The 16,704-nt window shown below is 39.3% G+C and overlaps 1 protein-coding gene across 3 annotated transcripts in view; it reads right to left on the reverse strand.

Moving 5' to 3' along the window:
• SPAG16 (sperm associated antigen 16) overlaps positions 1–16,704 on the reverse strand; it is a 1,171,227-nt gene that overhangs the window by 311,570 nt on the left and 842,953 nt on the right. For all 3 annotated transcript variants that reach the window (XM_011932319.1, XM_011932316.1, XM_011932317.1), the window contains one exon: positions 9,195–9,260. In XM_011932319.1, coding sequence (XP_011787709.1) covers positions 9,195–9,260 — 66 coding nt within the window. The remainder of the gene's footprint in view (positions 1–9,194; positions 9,261–16,704) is intronic.

Below are 16,704 nucleotides of genomic sequence, written 5' to 3' on the forward strand. Positions count from 1 at the left end.
TTGCTGCTGTGTCCTTGTCTGTTTTTGGTATCAGGATAGTGCTGTTCTCATAGGATGAGTTAGCAAGAACTTTATCCTCTTCAAGTTTTAGGAATAGTTTGAGAAACATTGGTATTAGCTCTTTTTTACATGTTTGGTAGAATTCAGTAGTGAAGCCTACTTCTGAGCTTTTCTTTGATGTGCAACTGTTGTAGGATCCTGTAACTTCTTCATTTTAATTCTTTTATCTCTTTCCCTTCTGACTGTATTTCCAAATAGACTGTCTCCAAGCTTACTAATTCTTTATTCTGTTTGATCAATTCTGCTGCTGATGCTCTCCACTGTGTCTTTTATTTCCTTCATTATATTTTTCAGCTTCAGGATTTCTGTTTGATTTTTTAAAATTTCAATCTCTCTATAAAATGTCTCTGATAAATTTCTCAATTGTTTCTCTATATTTTTTGAAGTTTGAGGAGCATCCTTAAAGCAGCTATTTTTGAATTCTTTGTCTGAGAGATTACACATCCCTAACACTTTAAGGTCAGTGTCTGGTGTCTTATTTTCTCTGCTTGGTAAGGTAACATTTCCCTGAATATTATTGATGATAATGGACATGTGAAAATTCTGCACTTTGAAAGACTGAATATTTGTTCCAGTCTTCACAGTCTGGCTTTATTATGCCTATCATTTTTCAGAGGGTCTTCCAGAGATCTAAAAAGATTAATTGTGTTCCCTGAGCCTGTGATCACTGAACTTGTCTTAGCACTAGAGGACCCTCTCAGTCCAGGTTTGCTGTGGATCTCACAAAGGCTCCAAGGCTGGCATGGCTCTCTGTCCTAGAAGGACATGGAGAAGACTTAAGGAGGATCCCTAGGCTGTTGATGAAAGCTGAACAGGAACCTGAGACTGAAATATTTTCTAATGGCCCACACAGGTGTGCCTCCCAGGTCTCTGCACAAGTGGACTGGGCCCTCTCAGGACCTGCTGTGTGACAGCAGCTGATGAACCTGTCTCACCGGCCCACGTGAGTGTGCAATTCCCAGCAGGCCTTTGCATAGACAGCACAGTTCCCCAAAAGAAGTAAGGGGAGCTGGAACTGAGACTGGTGTACCTCAACATCTGTTGTGAAATGGAGGTTAGTGAACTCATCATGGAGGCTTAAAGTCCCAGGTTGAGAGAATATGGGCAAGTCTCCTTCTACATCCTTGTATAAGTAGTTCTCATATGGAACCTCAGCTGAGGGAGGCTGGTGCCAAGCCAAAGAGCAACTTTCAGGTTCAGTGTGAAGGCCACTGTCATTGAACAGACAAGTCTCTTCACTGAGGCAGTAGTCTGTGTGGTTCCTCTTGGATGCCTGAGAAAGGTTTTGGCACAGGTTTAAGGCCAAACAAGGATCTAGCCAAGCCCTTTGGGAAATGAGGTTATTCCTAGGCTTGAACCTGGGAGGATAATCAGCAGATCAGCTACATGGGTGCTGGACTATACTCTCAAAATAATCCTCCTAAGTGTTGGGCTCCACTGGGACTCTCCAGCCTCCTACTTGAATCCTGAGACTCCTGCAGATAGACTTTTGTCCGTGGATGGGTGCAGGATTCTTGTTGCAGACAGAGATAGGAGGGTTATTTGTTTGTTTGTTTTTGAGATGGAGTCTCGTTATGTCACCAGGCTGGAGTGCAGTGGCAAAATCTCAGCTCACTGCAATCTCTGCCTCCAGGTTTGAGCAATTCCCCTGCCTCAGCCTCCTGAGTAGCTGGGACCACAGGCACGTACCACCACACCTGGCTAATTTTTTTGTATTTTAGTAGCAATGGGGTTTCAGCATATTGGCTAGGATGGTCTCGATCTTGTGATCTGCCTGCCTCAGCCTCCCAAAGTATTGGGATTACAGGCATGAGCCACTGTGCCCAACATCTCACTGACATTACTCTTGTTTCTGTGAATCTAGACTGCTATCTTGATAACATTGAGTTTTATATGTGTGATTACTGCTTGCAAATCTGAAATTGCAGAATTTTCCCCGAACTATGTTTATGTAAATAGCTAAATGCAACTTTAAATAGTACTGCAACATGAACGTCTGTCCCCAAAGGGACCAAATAATAAGCAATGCTAACACTAAATAACTAAAATTTTTGCCTTCTGTATATGTACCACATAGGCATTTTTTCAATACAACTTTGATAGTCTGTTTGAATATGAACTGTGTCGCAATGTCACGTCCTCAAGAGACCTGTGGGAGTCTTTGCACACTGCAGTCACAGCTGCTTCTCAACCTCCTGACAATGGTTAGCAGGTATGTGACATAAAGCACAATTGTTAAAACAATATAAGTGACCAAAAATTTCATTAAAAAAGTCAGTCATCATAACAAGATATTATTTTTTAAAAATATTAGTAGTTAATAAATATTTGCAGCAAGGAAAAGATCAATTAGTGGAAAATTTTAATGAGGCTGTGGGATACTGATTTGGAGCTGTATTGTAATAGTCCTTTTGATATGAATAAAGTGTGCAAATAAAAACATATCAGTGAGTTCCGTTCCAAGACGGCCAAATATGAACAGCTCCGGTCTGCAGCTCCCAGCATGATCAATGCAGAAGACGGGTGATTTCTGCATTTCCAACTGACGTACCTGGTTCATCTCACTGGGACTGGTTGGACAGTGGGTGCAGCCCATGGAGGGCCAGCCAAAGCAGGGCGGGGCATCACCTCACCCAGGAAGTGCAATTGGTCAGGGGATTTCCCTTTCCTAGCCAAGGGAAGCTGTGACAGACTGTATCTGGAAAAACAGGACACTGCTGCCCAAATACTGTGCTTTTCCCAAGGTCTTAGCAACTGGCAGAAAAGGAGATTCTCTCCTGTGCATGGCTCAGGGGGTCCCACACTCATGGAGCCTTGCTCACTGCTAGCACAGCAGTCTGAGATCCAACTGCAAGGCTGCAGCCTGGCAGGGGGAGGGGCATCCACCATTGCTGAGGCTTGAGTAGGTAAACAAAGTGGCCAGGAAGCAAGGCCTACTCCCTCTATAGACTCCACCTCTGTGGGCAGGGCATAGCTGAACAAAAGGCAGCAGACAACTTCTGCAGACTTAAATGTCCCTGTCTGACAGCTCTGAAGAGAGCAGTGAGTTCTCCCAGCACAGCGTTTGAGCGCTGAGAATGGGCAGACTGCCTCCTCAAGTGGGTCCCTGACCCCTGTGTAGCCTAACTGGGAGACACCTCCCAGCAGGGGCTGACAGACACCTCATACAGGTAGGTGCCTGCCCCTCTGTGATAAAGTTTCCAGAGGAAGGATCAGGCAGCAGTATGTGCTGTTCTGCAATATTTGCTATTCTGCAGCCTCTGCTGGTGATACCCAGGCAAACAGGGTCTTGAGTGGACCTCCAGAAAACTCCAACAGACCTAAAGCTGAGGGACCTGACTGTTAGAAGGAAAACTAGCAAACAGAAAGGAATAGCATCAACGTCAACAAAAAGGACATCTACACCAAAACCCATCTGTAGGTCACCAACATCAAAGACCAAAGGTAAGTAAAACCACAAAGATGGGGAGAAACCAAAGCAGAAAAGCTGAAAATTCTATAAATCAGAGCACCTCGTCTCCTCCAGAGGATCACAGCTCCTCACTAGCAACAGAAAAAAGTTGGACGGACAATCACTTTGACGACTTGACAGAAGTAGGCTTCAAAAGGTCAATAATAACAAAATTCTCTGAGCAAAAGGAGGATGTTTGAACCCATCACAAGGAAGCTAAAAACCTTGACAAAAGGTTAGACGAATGGCTAACTAGAATAAACAGTGTAGAGAATACCTTAAATGATGTGATAGAGCTGAAAACCATGGCACGAGAACTTCATGATGCATGCACAAGCTTCAGTAGCTGACTTGATCAAGTGGAAGAAAGGGTATCAGTGATTGAAGATCAAATTAATGAAATAAAACAAGAAGAGAAGTTTAGAGAAAAAAGAGTAAAAAGAAATGAACAAAGCCTCCAAAAAATATGGGACTATGTGAAAAGACCAAATCTACATTTGATTGGTGTACCTGAAAGTGATGGAGTGAATGGAACCAAGCCGGAAAACATTCTTCAGGATATTATCCAGGAGAACTTCCTCAACCTAGCAAGGCAGGCCAACATTCAAATCCAGGAAATACAGAGACCACCACAAATATACTCCTCGAGAAGAGCAACCCCAAGACACGTAATTGTCAGATTCATCAAGGTTGAAATGAAGGAAAAAATGTTAAGGACAGCCAGAGAGAAAGGTCAGGTAACCCACAAAGGGAAGCCCATCAGGCTAACAGTGGATCTCTCATCAGAAACCTTACAAGCCAGAAGAGAGTGGGGGCCAATATTCAACATTCTTAAAGAATTTTCAACCCAGAATTTCATATCCAGCCAAACTAAGTTTCATAAATGAAGAAGAAATAAAATCCTTTACAGAAAAGCAAATGCTGAGAGATTTTGTCACCACCAGGCCTGCCTTACAAGACATCCTGAAGGAAGCACTAAACATGGAAAGGAACAACCGGTACCAGCCACTGCAAAAACATGCCAAATTATAAAGACCATCAATGATATGTAGAAACTGCATCAATTAATGGGCAAAATAGCCAGCTAACATCATAATGACAGTATCAAATTCACACATAGCAATATTAACCTAAAATGTAAATAGGACAAATGCCCCAGTTAAAAGAGACAGACTGGCAAATTAGATAAAGAATCAAGACCCATCAGTGTGCAGCCTTCGGGAGACCCATCTCATGAGCAGAGACACATATGGGCTCAAAATAAAGGGATGGAGGAAGATCTAACAAGCAAATGGAAAGCAAAAAAAAAAAAAAAAAAAGCAGGGGTTGCAATCCTAGTCTCTGATAAAAGACTTTAAACCAACAAAGATCAAAAGAGACAAAGAAGCCATTACATAATGGTAAAGGGATCAACTCAACAAGAAGAGCTAACTATCCTAAATATACAAGCACCCAACACGGGAGCACCCAGATTCATAAAGCAAGTCCTTAGAGATCTACAAAGACACTTAGACTCCCACATAATAATAATGGGAGACTTTAACACCCCACTGTCGATACTAGACAGATCAACCAGACAGAAAGTTAACAAGGATATCCAGGACATGAACTCACCTCTGCACCAAGCAGACCTAATAGACATCTACAGAACTCTCCACCCCAAATCAACAGAATATACTTACCTCTCAGCACCACATCGCACTTATTCTAAAATTGATCACATAATTGGAAGCACTCCTTAACAAATGTAAAAGAATAGAAATCACAACAAACTGTCTCAGACCACAGTGCAATCAAATTAGAACTCAGGATTAAGAAACTCACTCAAAATCACACAACTACATGGAAATTAAACAACCTGCTCCTGAATTGTCCCTGTTTGCAGATGACATGATTGTATATTTAGAAAACCCCATCATCTCAGCCCAAAATCTCCTTAAGCTGATAAGCAACTTCAGCAAGGTCTCAGGATACAAAATCAATGTGCAAAAATCACAAGCATTCCTATACACCAATAACAGACAAACAGAGCCAAATCATGAGTAAACTCCCATTCACAATAGTTATAAAGATAATAAAATACCTAGGAATTCAACTTACAAGGGATGTGAAGGACCTCTTCAAGGAGAACTACAAACCACTCCTCAATGAAATAAAAGAGGACACAAACAAATGGAAGAACATTCCATGCTCGTGGATAGGAAGAATCAATATTGTGAAAATGATCATACTGCCCAAGGTAATTTATAAATTCAATGCCATCCCTATCAAGCTACCAATGACTTTCTTTACAGAATTGAAAAAAACTACTTTAAAGTTTGGGAACCAAAAAATAGCCTGCATTGCCAAGACAATCCTAAGCAAAAAGAACAAAGCTGGAGGCATCACACTACCTGACTTCAAACTATACTAGAAGGCTACAGTAACCAAAACAGCATGGTACTGGTACCAAAACAGAGATAGAGACCAATGGAACAGAACAGAGGCCTCAGAAATAACAACACACATCTACAACCTCTGATCTTTGACAAATCTGACAAAAATAAGAAATGAGGAAAGGAGTCCCTATTTAATAAATGGTGCTTGGAAAACTGGCTAGCTGTATGATGAAACCTGAAACTGGGTCCCTTCCTCACACTTTATACAAAAATTAATTCAAGATGGAATAAAGACTTAAATGTTAGACCTAAAACCATAAAAACCCTAGAGGAAAACCTAGGGAGTACCATTCAGGACATAGGCATGGGCAAGGACTTCATGACTAAAACACTAAAAGCAATGGCAACAAAAGCCAAAATAGACAAATGGGGTCTAATTAAACTAAAGAGCTTCTGCACAGCAAAAGAAACTACCATCAGAGTGAACAGGCAACCTACAGAATGGGAGAGAAAGTTTGCAATCTACCCATCTGACAAAGGGCTAATATCCAGAATCTACAAAAAATGTAAACAAATTTACTAGAAAAAAAGCAAACAATCCCATCAAAAAGTGGGCAAAGGACATGAACAGATACTTCTCAAAAGAAGATACTTATGCGGCCAACAGACACATGAAAAAATGCTTATCATCACTAGTCATCAGAGAAATGCAAATCAAAACCACAATGAGATACCATCTCATGCCAGTTAGAATGGCGATCATTAAAAAGGAAACAACAGATTCTGGAGAGAATGTGGAGAAATAGGAACGCTTTTACACTGTTGGTCAGAGTGTAAATTAGTTCAATTATTTGGGAAGACAGTGTGGCGATTCCTCAAGGATCTAGAACTAGAAATAACATTTGACCCAGTAATTCCATTACTGGGTATATACCTAAAGTATTATAAATCATGCTACTATAAAGATTCATGCACACGTATGTTAATTGCAGCACTATTCACAATACCAAAAACTTGGAACCAACCCAAATGTCCATCAAAAATAGACTGGATTAAGGAAATGTGGCACATATACACCATGGAATACTATGTAGCCATAAAATAGGATAAGTTCATGTCCTTTGCAGGGACATGGATGAAGCTAGAAACCATCATTCTGAGCAAACTATCACAAGGACAGAAAATCAAATACTGCATGTTCTCACTCATAGGTGGGAATTGAACAACTTGGACACAGGGCAGGGAACATCACACACTGGGGCCTGCCAGGGAGTGGGGGCCTGGGAGAGGGATAGCATTAGGAGAAATACCTAATGTAAATGACAAGTTGATGGATGCAGGAAACCAACATGGCACATGTATACCTATGTGACAAACCTGCACATTGTGCACATGTACCCTATACCTTAAAGTATAATAATAATTAAAAAAAAATTAGCTACTTTGACATTGGACACCTAAACCTCATATCTGTTATCTTGTCCTTTGAAATATGGGTAATTAATCTATGTCTCTCTTTATTGCTGATTCAATAAATCTAATTTGCTTATTTCCATATTTATTAAGTTTAATATTTAGAATGTAAAATGCTGTGTCTTTTGCAGTTATAATATTGCTTGCCAAAACAAAATGCCTGTTTACAAAATATTATTCATTTCAGTTCCCATTTAATTTTTGTAGGGCATATGAAGCTATAAGCCACTTAATGGACTTCTAACATAAAACTACATTCTATTTCATAATGGGTCCATAGTATTTAAATATTTCCATACCCTGCTAGAAATAAAATATTCCTTGGTATCTAGAACTAATCTATAATACTTTCCAACTAATTGGCTCACTACAGAAAATTAGATGGAATATTTCTTACAAAGACCAATCTATTAAAATGTAATTTTGGTTGAGACCATCATTAAAATTCCCAGGCCTGACAATGACACAATCACGATTCCAATTGGAGCAATCAACTTTCCCTTAGTAGACATAATTTTTAGTGAGCATTTTTCCTCTTTCTAAAAGAATGATACTAGCATGATGGTAACAGAATTTTGACTATGCTCTCATTGTGAAGTTAGATATAAGTAATCCATCAGGTATCTTTTATAGCTAATTGGAAAAGAAGTGGAATTTGGAATTAAGATTCTTACTCTACTGGGAACTTCCAGACAACCAAAATGTTAGACAGATTTAAATCATAGAGTTTAAATGAACTTGAGAGGTCATCTATCTAGTCAAATCTCTTTCATCTGAGAACAGACTTAAATCATCCTTCCTTAATTACTATCTGAACCCTTTTAAAGATATCCTCAATTAACTTGACAACTTTCTTAATCCGTTTTCTGTCGCTATGACAGAAAACCACAAACTGGATAACTTTAAAGAAAATAAATTTATTTTTCACAGTTCTGGAGGCTGGGAAGTCCCAGAGCATGGCACCACAACTTTATGAGGACCTTTGTGCTGTGTCATCCCATATCAGAGGGTGAGAGGACAAAATAGCGAGAGAGCAAAAGGATAGAACTTGCAGCTTCAAGTTCTTTAAAAGACAACTCCTTCAGAGGGGAGGGCACTACCCTCAAGACCTAAACATCTCCTGTAAGGCTCCACCTCCAAACACTGTTGCATTGGGGATTAAGTTTGCAACACATAAACTTGGAGGAATACATTCAAACCATAGAAAACACAAAGGACTCTCCAACACTCTTCATTGTTGGTGAAATCATCCTTACACCTGAATGAATACCTCCAGTGGCAGATAAACATTTTTGTTTTGTCATCAGTTTATATGAAGAAAGACGTATTTGAAACTTTTTCATGAGTAAATTAAAAAGCTGTCAAATCAAGATTGTTCTGTTCTAAATTGGAGAAAATTTGTTTCTTTAACTGCCTTTTATTCTCCAGGTTTTCTTAAAGAAAAATTACAGAGCGATTATAGTTATTTTAAGGATTTTGCATTAAAATTTTATGCAGTCTATAGCCCACCTATTTTTTTGAAGCCCAAATTGGACAAAAGGATCTTAAAAATGTGTTTGAGTAAAGTTGACTATAGTAGAATTCCTTGTCACTCCTGCCACGACTTGTGGTGTGTGTGTGTGTGTGTGTGTGTGTGTGTGTGTGTGTGTGTGTGAATTTTAAAATTCTGCAACCCTATATATCTATGGAATTTTCCTATTGTTTACAACTAATTTCTAAAGTTTTTCTTCTCACCCCATTAACTTAACATTTTAGCTTGGAAATTTGTTTAATAAAAATGAATTTGTATATATGAAGTGTTAAAAACAATTTACTGGGAGAACTGAACTTACCCTGGGATCAAAAATGGCATCATTGATAGAATGCATGTGACCATAAAGTGACTGTTCACATATACCCTAGGAAGACAAAGCAGAAATGAAGTCAAACAAATTTCATTTGGAATGTAAAAAGGAATTCAAAGATGCTTTTATTTAAGTTTTAAAGTACTTTTAGCCCCTCCCCCCAGAATTAATACATTTTCACCATGGAAAATACTAGCTTTTGCTATCAACTACTATTCAGAATCATACAGAACTAGAGTGGGGAGCACACTATAGTACTGGTATCTACACTGAAATTCTCTTGTTGCTTTTACATCATTGAGCTGGTAGTAAACTCTCACTAAGTGGCTCTATTTCTCAATTAGCATAGCTTTCAAGCCCTGAGGCTAAGGACTATTAATAAATCCCTTATTAGAAAGCTGTTGTTTTCAGCACAGCATATCTACTGCTGCTGGGGGTAGATGGTGGGGGCTCTCTTTTTCTTTTTAGATTATAGAATCACATTTTAGATCCTGAATTTTCACATTTCAGCATTAACATCATTATATGTACAAAAATTTATAAAATATGTACAGTGGCATTTTTAAATATAGAATAAGCATTTGTTTTGTGAAAAATAAACTTTACATCTATTTATTCAATTTAACTTATCCAAATAATAGCTAAAATTAAAATTAATTACAAAAACGTCCAAGCTTCAGTTTAAATGTTTCCATGAAAGATGGACCTATAACACATTATAATAGGGATCTAAATATCTAAATGTGGGGCCTTTCGTTTTGAACACCAACGTTCAAAGGGCGTTCTTGACTCTTGTAGGGAAATAACCCAAATTCTGTAGGAGAACAAGGGAAAGTCATATGTGGACTATTGCTTGGAGAGTCTTGCAATGTGCCTGGAAATTCAGATTTCATTCAACAATTTGTTCATTCAACAAATATTTTTGAGCAATTAATATTTGTCAGCACAATTCTAGGTGCTTAGGATATGTCAACAAATAGACAAAGAACCTTATTCTCACAGACCTTATATTCTAGTGGGGGAGATGGGCATTTTGTTATAAAGGCATAAAATGTACTAGAAGATAGTAAGTCTGAAAAGAAAATGTCAGGCAAGGTTAGTAACAGTAGGAACTTTGGGATTTGGGAACTAAGGGAAATCACATTATCAAGTAGAGTTATCCAGTTTGACCTCACTCAGAAGATGAGGTTTGAATAAAGAATGAAAGTATAGTAAGGGAGTTAGCCAAGCAGACATCTGGAGGAAAAGTGTTTCAGGTAGAAAGAAAACCTAGAGCAAACATCCCCAAGTAGATGTTTGCCTCACACATTTCTGGAACAACAAGGAAGCCAGTGTGGCTGGAGAGAAGTCAGTCAGCAGAGTAGATTCACTGAAAAGTCTTTGTCTGCTCTCATTCACTACTTTGTATTTACTTAACCTTAAATCTTTGAAGGCTGGGAGAGATTACAGAAAAGACTGCAAAATGAGCTATGAAAGATAGATCATCATGATGCCCCTCACTGTTATTGGCCATTCATGGAGTATTTCTGAACCAGCAAAGTTGGAAAGACTTTATCACTAAGCTCTACTTTGTCCTCATTATCGCCATTATACTTAGCAAGTTAACTTCCAAATATCAATTTAAAGAATCAATTCATGCTATGAATCTTTGTTCACAGAGCGTAAAATTTCCCCACATAAATTTAAATTTCACAAAAATAAATTGGAACACTTTGATACTCTCTCAGTATTCCAACCACCCTTGTTATTATGGTTTAGTATCTTGATGCTGTTGTAACTTTAAACCAATTATGCTAAGAACTTCAAATCATCCCAATTCCCAAAATAGAAATAAATTACTCACAAAGCCAAAAAGGCAAAGCATAAGATGTCATCATTTTTTGTATTATCTTAGTAACATTTTGGTTAATTTTGAGAGCTAATATACAGTGATGTAATATTAATACTTGTATACTGAGTGCTAATATTTTTACAAAGATATAAATTAACAAAGTTGTCTTAAAATATTTTTTGTATTAATAAAAGTTTTGCATTTGGTCCTTTTCTAACTTGAGAATCTCTAAACTGTTTGATTAATTGGTAAGGAAAAATGTAGTAGCTTTTTTTTTTTTTTTTCAAATTCTGAATGCCAAGTTTGAATTCAAAGTAGAATCTCTATGGCACTCTTGAAAAGCCCTGGAAATATGGGGTTATAAAGAAAATGCTGATGGACCACATTTGTGCTACTGTAACGAAACCTGACTCGAAGATAAATGTTTCATGAATTAAAAAATCTTAAAAAAGCTTAAAAAAGCTTTTCTACACAGCTTTGTTCCCAAGATAAAAACGAATCTCCTCTTTTTGTGGTACAGGGAATATGAGGGTTACTAATATTCTAGTCTGCAAACAGCCTTAATCAAAAGCAATACTCAAACTGGTACATTAAAATTTGGAATCTCTTCTTTGATGAATTCTTGTCAGAAATGTTTTCTTTCAAAAGGAGAAAAAATAAAAAAGAAAGGAATTTACAAAAAAAAAAAAAAAATCATGTGACCCAATATGCATTGCTCCAGCATTTGATGCTCTCAGACAGAGAAGCTGTGTGTAGTAATGATCTTTATCACTGGCCCTGGGGGTAGAAATGGCTGACTTAATTATTGGATCTGCCACCTAATAGCTGTGTGACCTTAAACAAATTGCTTCACTGTACTGGGCTTCAGTTGCCTGATATGTACAATAAGATAATGGCATTTAACCTATAGCTTTGTTAGGAGAATTAACTGAGATAATAATGCACAGGAAATGTTGGTATGTTGCCTAGCACAAAGTAAGGGCTTGAAAAGTATTGGCTCTTAATATTTGTCATATACTATTGAAATGCTGAATATTTTCCAGTTGACATCTCTGCCCTTACTTCTCCACTGCGCTCCAACTTTGAATGTCTATTTGCCTTCTTAAAGTGCTCTTGGGGACATGGGTGCTGTTTTTCCTGTTGCCCTCAGATTCATTCTCCACCTGGCTCTGCCCTGCCCTATGCCAGGCTCTCTACTAACTACATTGCCTAGCTTCTTAGGACCTCTGGGGTCTGGTTGGGTTCCACCAAACAGAAGTACCTGTAGGATATGGACAAGCAGAAAGAGAGAGAGAATGGATAAATTGCCACTTCTGCTACCTCCTGTTCAGCTGTGATTATGTCAGTGGCCCTATTCTCTATCAAATTCCACAGCCCCTGTATCCTTTCTCATGGCCACTTGCACACCGCATCCAATAATGCTTTCCTTCTCCTCCCCTTTCAGACCTAGTGGTAGTGGGCAGTGATGATTTCCCATTGTTGGGAGTCCCTGGCTGCTGTGCTAGCTCCCTTAATGGCACCCATACCTCTGTAAACACTAAACTTGAACTTACTCTGTGAGTCCCCTCTTTCTTGCTGGTGACCTGTCTGATGCAGCATGTCAGACATAATAAGCAAAAGAAGACTTGTTGATTTATGACTTCCCAACTGTCTATTTTGATCCTCATGAAATCTTTATACATATAAATGGCATCACCAGGTGCTTAAACAAACAAAGGCAACCAAAAATCTGGGAATCAGAATACCTCTCTTTCTTTCCCCACTCCAGCCCCAACCCTTATCTACTACAACAAGTCTTTCTACAAAATATAGCCCTACTCTGCTCAGCTTCGTCCCTTGCCACTATCACCACTCTGGAGGCAGGCTGTCATCCTATAGACCCTGACTGTGGCAGGAGCCTCCCTCTCCCACTCCACCCCACTCCCAGTCATCCCTTTCACCGCCACTAGAGCAACAAACAAAATCTGAATCAGACCATGTCATGCTCCTGCATACAGCCAACCAAGAAATTATCATTGCACTAAAAAAATTCCAAACTCTTTGCCTATGTCCTAATGCCCTATATTGTTTGGCTCTTGTCTCTGTATCTGACCTCATCTTTCACCACTCTTCCTTCTCTTTCACTGTGTTCCTCAAATAGTTTCATATTTCTTCATGGTCAGGGTTTTCTAAGCAGAGTTCTGGCACATGAGTTAAAGAGTGACTGAGTAGCAACCCTAAAGATAGAGACCCTTGGGGAGATACAGGGACATCTCACCCTGAGACATTCCTTCACATCCAAGGGTTGCAAGCCCAGATGCTTTCCTTCATTTTGGGAAGATTTGCTTAGATTTCAGAGCAAAGGTTTCTTTACTGTTCTCTCTCTCTCTCTCTCTCTGTCCCTCTCTCCCTCCAACCCCCACTCCCCAGAAGGAGGAAGGAAAATTGAATTTCGTGGTTTGGGGTTTCCTTTCTAGTGGTCCATAACCCCTTTCCTCCTGGACCCACAAGGTATACCCGGTTCTCACTCAGCCCTGCTGCCCCCCACAAAAGGAATTGAGGAATAGAAAATAAATAGTCTTCTCTGTGAGTAAATGGTTTGATATCTCATCCAGAAACCTCCTTTGTACTGTCAGGATAACTAAGTACAGATAGATATAAGAACATACAGCTGTAACACTGGCCTTCCTGTTTGCTAATGGCCTGGAATGCTCTCGCCTTTGTGCTTTGTTTCCTCTCTTGCAGATGTTCTCATCTAGATATACACATGTCCTTATCCTTCCCATGCTGCTTTCAATCCAAACACAACCTTTTTCATGCTGTCTGAGGTCTAATTTCCTGACCTCTCTCTTACAACCAGTCATTAGAGGAGCAGAAACTGTTTCATGAAACACTTTTATTTTTCCTCTTGGGCACACAGCCAGACTAGAGGTCAGGTGTGGCCATGTGACTGAGTTCTGCTCAGTGAAATGCAGGTGCTATAGGTAGTTAGGCAGGAGCTGGGCAGGAGAAGCCTCTCCCATCACCCACTAGAAATGTTGGGTGATGGTTCCGTGATATTGCCTCTCTAAAAATGATATTTAACCTATTAGCCAGAGAGAGAGACAATCTCCTGATGGTCCACACTTGTTAACATTAAAGTGTTCATTGAATGCAGGCCCCAGGGAGAAGTAGCTTCTTGGGCATGTGTGTTAAGAGACAAAATGGTGAAGTATGACATTCTGGGGGCACACACCACTGGAGAAAGGAAAAAGCCTCAGAGGGGCATGCATATACCTCCCTAAACACACTGCATGTCTGTGCTCAATTCCAAAGGGTAATGAAAGCACTGCGCATGTGGGAAGCCCACCCTACGAGAAGAATCATGGGAAAGAGGTAAGCCTATAAAGTCCTAGCATCAAGGTTAAGGTCCTCCCTTTTTTGCTCTCTTTTCTTCCTTGATCCTTCAGGAACCCGCTTGGGTCTCTTCCAAACAAATTTTCCTTTCCTTCCTGTTCTAAAGCCTTTTAAGATAAACTCCTATTCCTGCTCTGGAACTTGCCTCAGTCTCTTTTTCTGCTTTATGCCCCTCAGTCAAATTCTTTCTTCCGAGGAGGCAAAGGCTGAAGCTGTTCCAGACACCTACAGATTCGCCGTCGGTACCTTAGGGTAACTTGGATCTCTTCCATTGCTAACACAGGCAGTTGTGAGGTAAGTCCAACGTAGGCCTGGCCCTTAAAAAATATCCCCCATAATCTGCCAAACTCTTTATTTTCCCTTCTTTGCCGGCTGTATGCAGAAGGGCTCTAGATGATGAGGCAGCATAAACTGGAAGGAACCTGGGTTTCTCAACCACCACAAGGAGAAAAGCCACCATTTGGGACCTTACAATTGGGTAGTCCATGAATGAGAACTGAGCTTCCACTGTGTCACATCCTTGATATTTCAGGGTTCAACTATATTCCCAGATGCCAGTATTTGACAAATGGGTCACCCCTTTTTGTTTCCTTCATATCAGTCCTTGTTAACAAAATTATTTCACGAATTTTTCTGCTTGTTTATTGTTGTCTCCTGCCTCTAGAATTACACTCCACAAGAGAAACTCATCCCCTTCATTCTATCATCCCCAAGGCCTAAGACAGCTCTGGTAAGATATGATACACTTATTGAATGAAAAAGTAAGCATAATTACATGGAGATTATAAATGAAATTGCAAAAAAACAAAGCAAAACAACAACAAAAAAACACCCTCACCAGATATGCTTTATTATTGGACAAATAGCTTAGTCTTCTCAATATTTATTTTCATCCTGATCAGTCATGACACGAAACGCGTATGCTGTCTTATTCCCCAACACCTTTGCTTCAATGTAGTTCTAACCCAGGAGCATATTCACCCATGGACTTTGCCATTGCCTATTAGCATTTTAAACAACTACAGGGAAATGGTGATTCCTGGTGGAGGATGCAGCTTTACATTCATTGACTGTTTATTACATACCTAAAGCATTATGGTAAGTGTTTGACAGTTGTTATCATATTTAATCCTCACAGCAATGCTAGGAGATAGGTGCTATTGTAATTCACATTCTAGAGATGAAAACAGTGGCATTTAATCCACAAATAAAAAGTGCCAGAGCCGTGACACTAACCCATTTTTGTCTGATTCCAAAGTCCCTTAGCCCTTTATGTGCAAGAAGAGGGAGTGAGTGAGGCCATTTGCCAAATCTTTCCAATATTCCTACTTTCTGGGTAGATGTGCACTTCCTAAGCCTCCATGGGTTTATGAAAGACCATGCAATGAGCTCTGGCTTAAGAGTAGTAAGTGGAAATGACATGGAATATTCCTCTGGGGTTCTCCCCAACTCCACATTTTCAGCAGTTAACGATAGGTACAAATGCCCTCCAGGAGTCCCTTTTCCCCCTGGCAGAAACAAACAACATTTGAAGTCATGGCTGAGAGATCTGCCTGGATCCCTGGGAAGATGAGCAGGAATCCCCTTACACCTACCTTCCAACCCATGAAGGACACAGAACTGAAGCAAGATACACCTGTTGTGAGATTTGGAGGTTGGTTGTTACCGTAACACAAGCTAGGCTAGCCTGACTGACCATGAATCCTATGTATAAAGATTAATCTTGTTCCCTCAAAATAGTAAAAGTCTTTTAAGTGTCAATAGTGTCATGTGAAAATTTGAAAAAAAATTAAATAATACTTATCAAAAGTCATATTTAAGACCAAAAAACCTTTAAAAACTCTTAAAAATTAGACCAAAATTAAATCATAAAATAAGTAGCCAAGCACATCATCACTAAAATCATTAAAGGGCTAATGCTTACAAATGTCCTTTCTCATTGTAATGACTTACTTAATCAATGAATTTCATATGCTTCTGAAAAAAATTTAAGACAAAAATATGAAGTGAGTCCACTTGATGCATTTTTTTTTCTCCAAGGCTAGATTTTAAAATGCCTTTCTACCATAAAGACACATGCACACATATGTTCACTGCAGCACTATTAATAATAGCAATGACATGAAATCAGTCTAAATTCCCATTAATGGTAGACTGGATGAAGAATAAACTGCTACATATACACCATTAATACTATTCAAGAATAAAAAAGAATGAGATCATTTCCTTTGCAGGCCCATGGATAGAGTTGGAGGTCATTATCTTACGTGAACTAACATAGCAACAAGGAAC

Source organism: Colobus angolensis, unplaced genomic scaffold, assembly GCF_000951035.1.
Source record: "Colobus angolensis palliatus isolate OR3802 unplaced genomic scaffold, Cang.pa_1.0 Scaffold95, whole genome shotgun sequence".
Lineage (NCBI taxonomy): Eukaryota > Metazoa > Chordata > Mammalia > Primates > Cercopithecidae > Colobus > Colobus angolensis.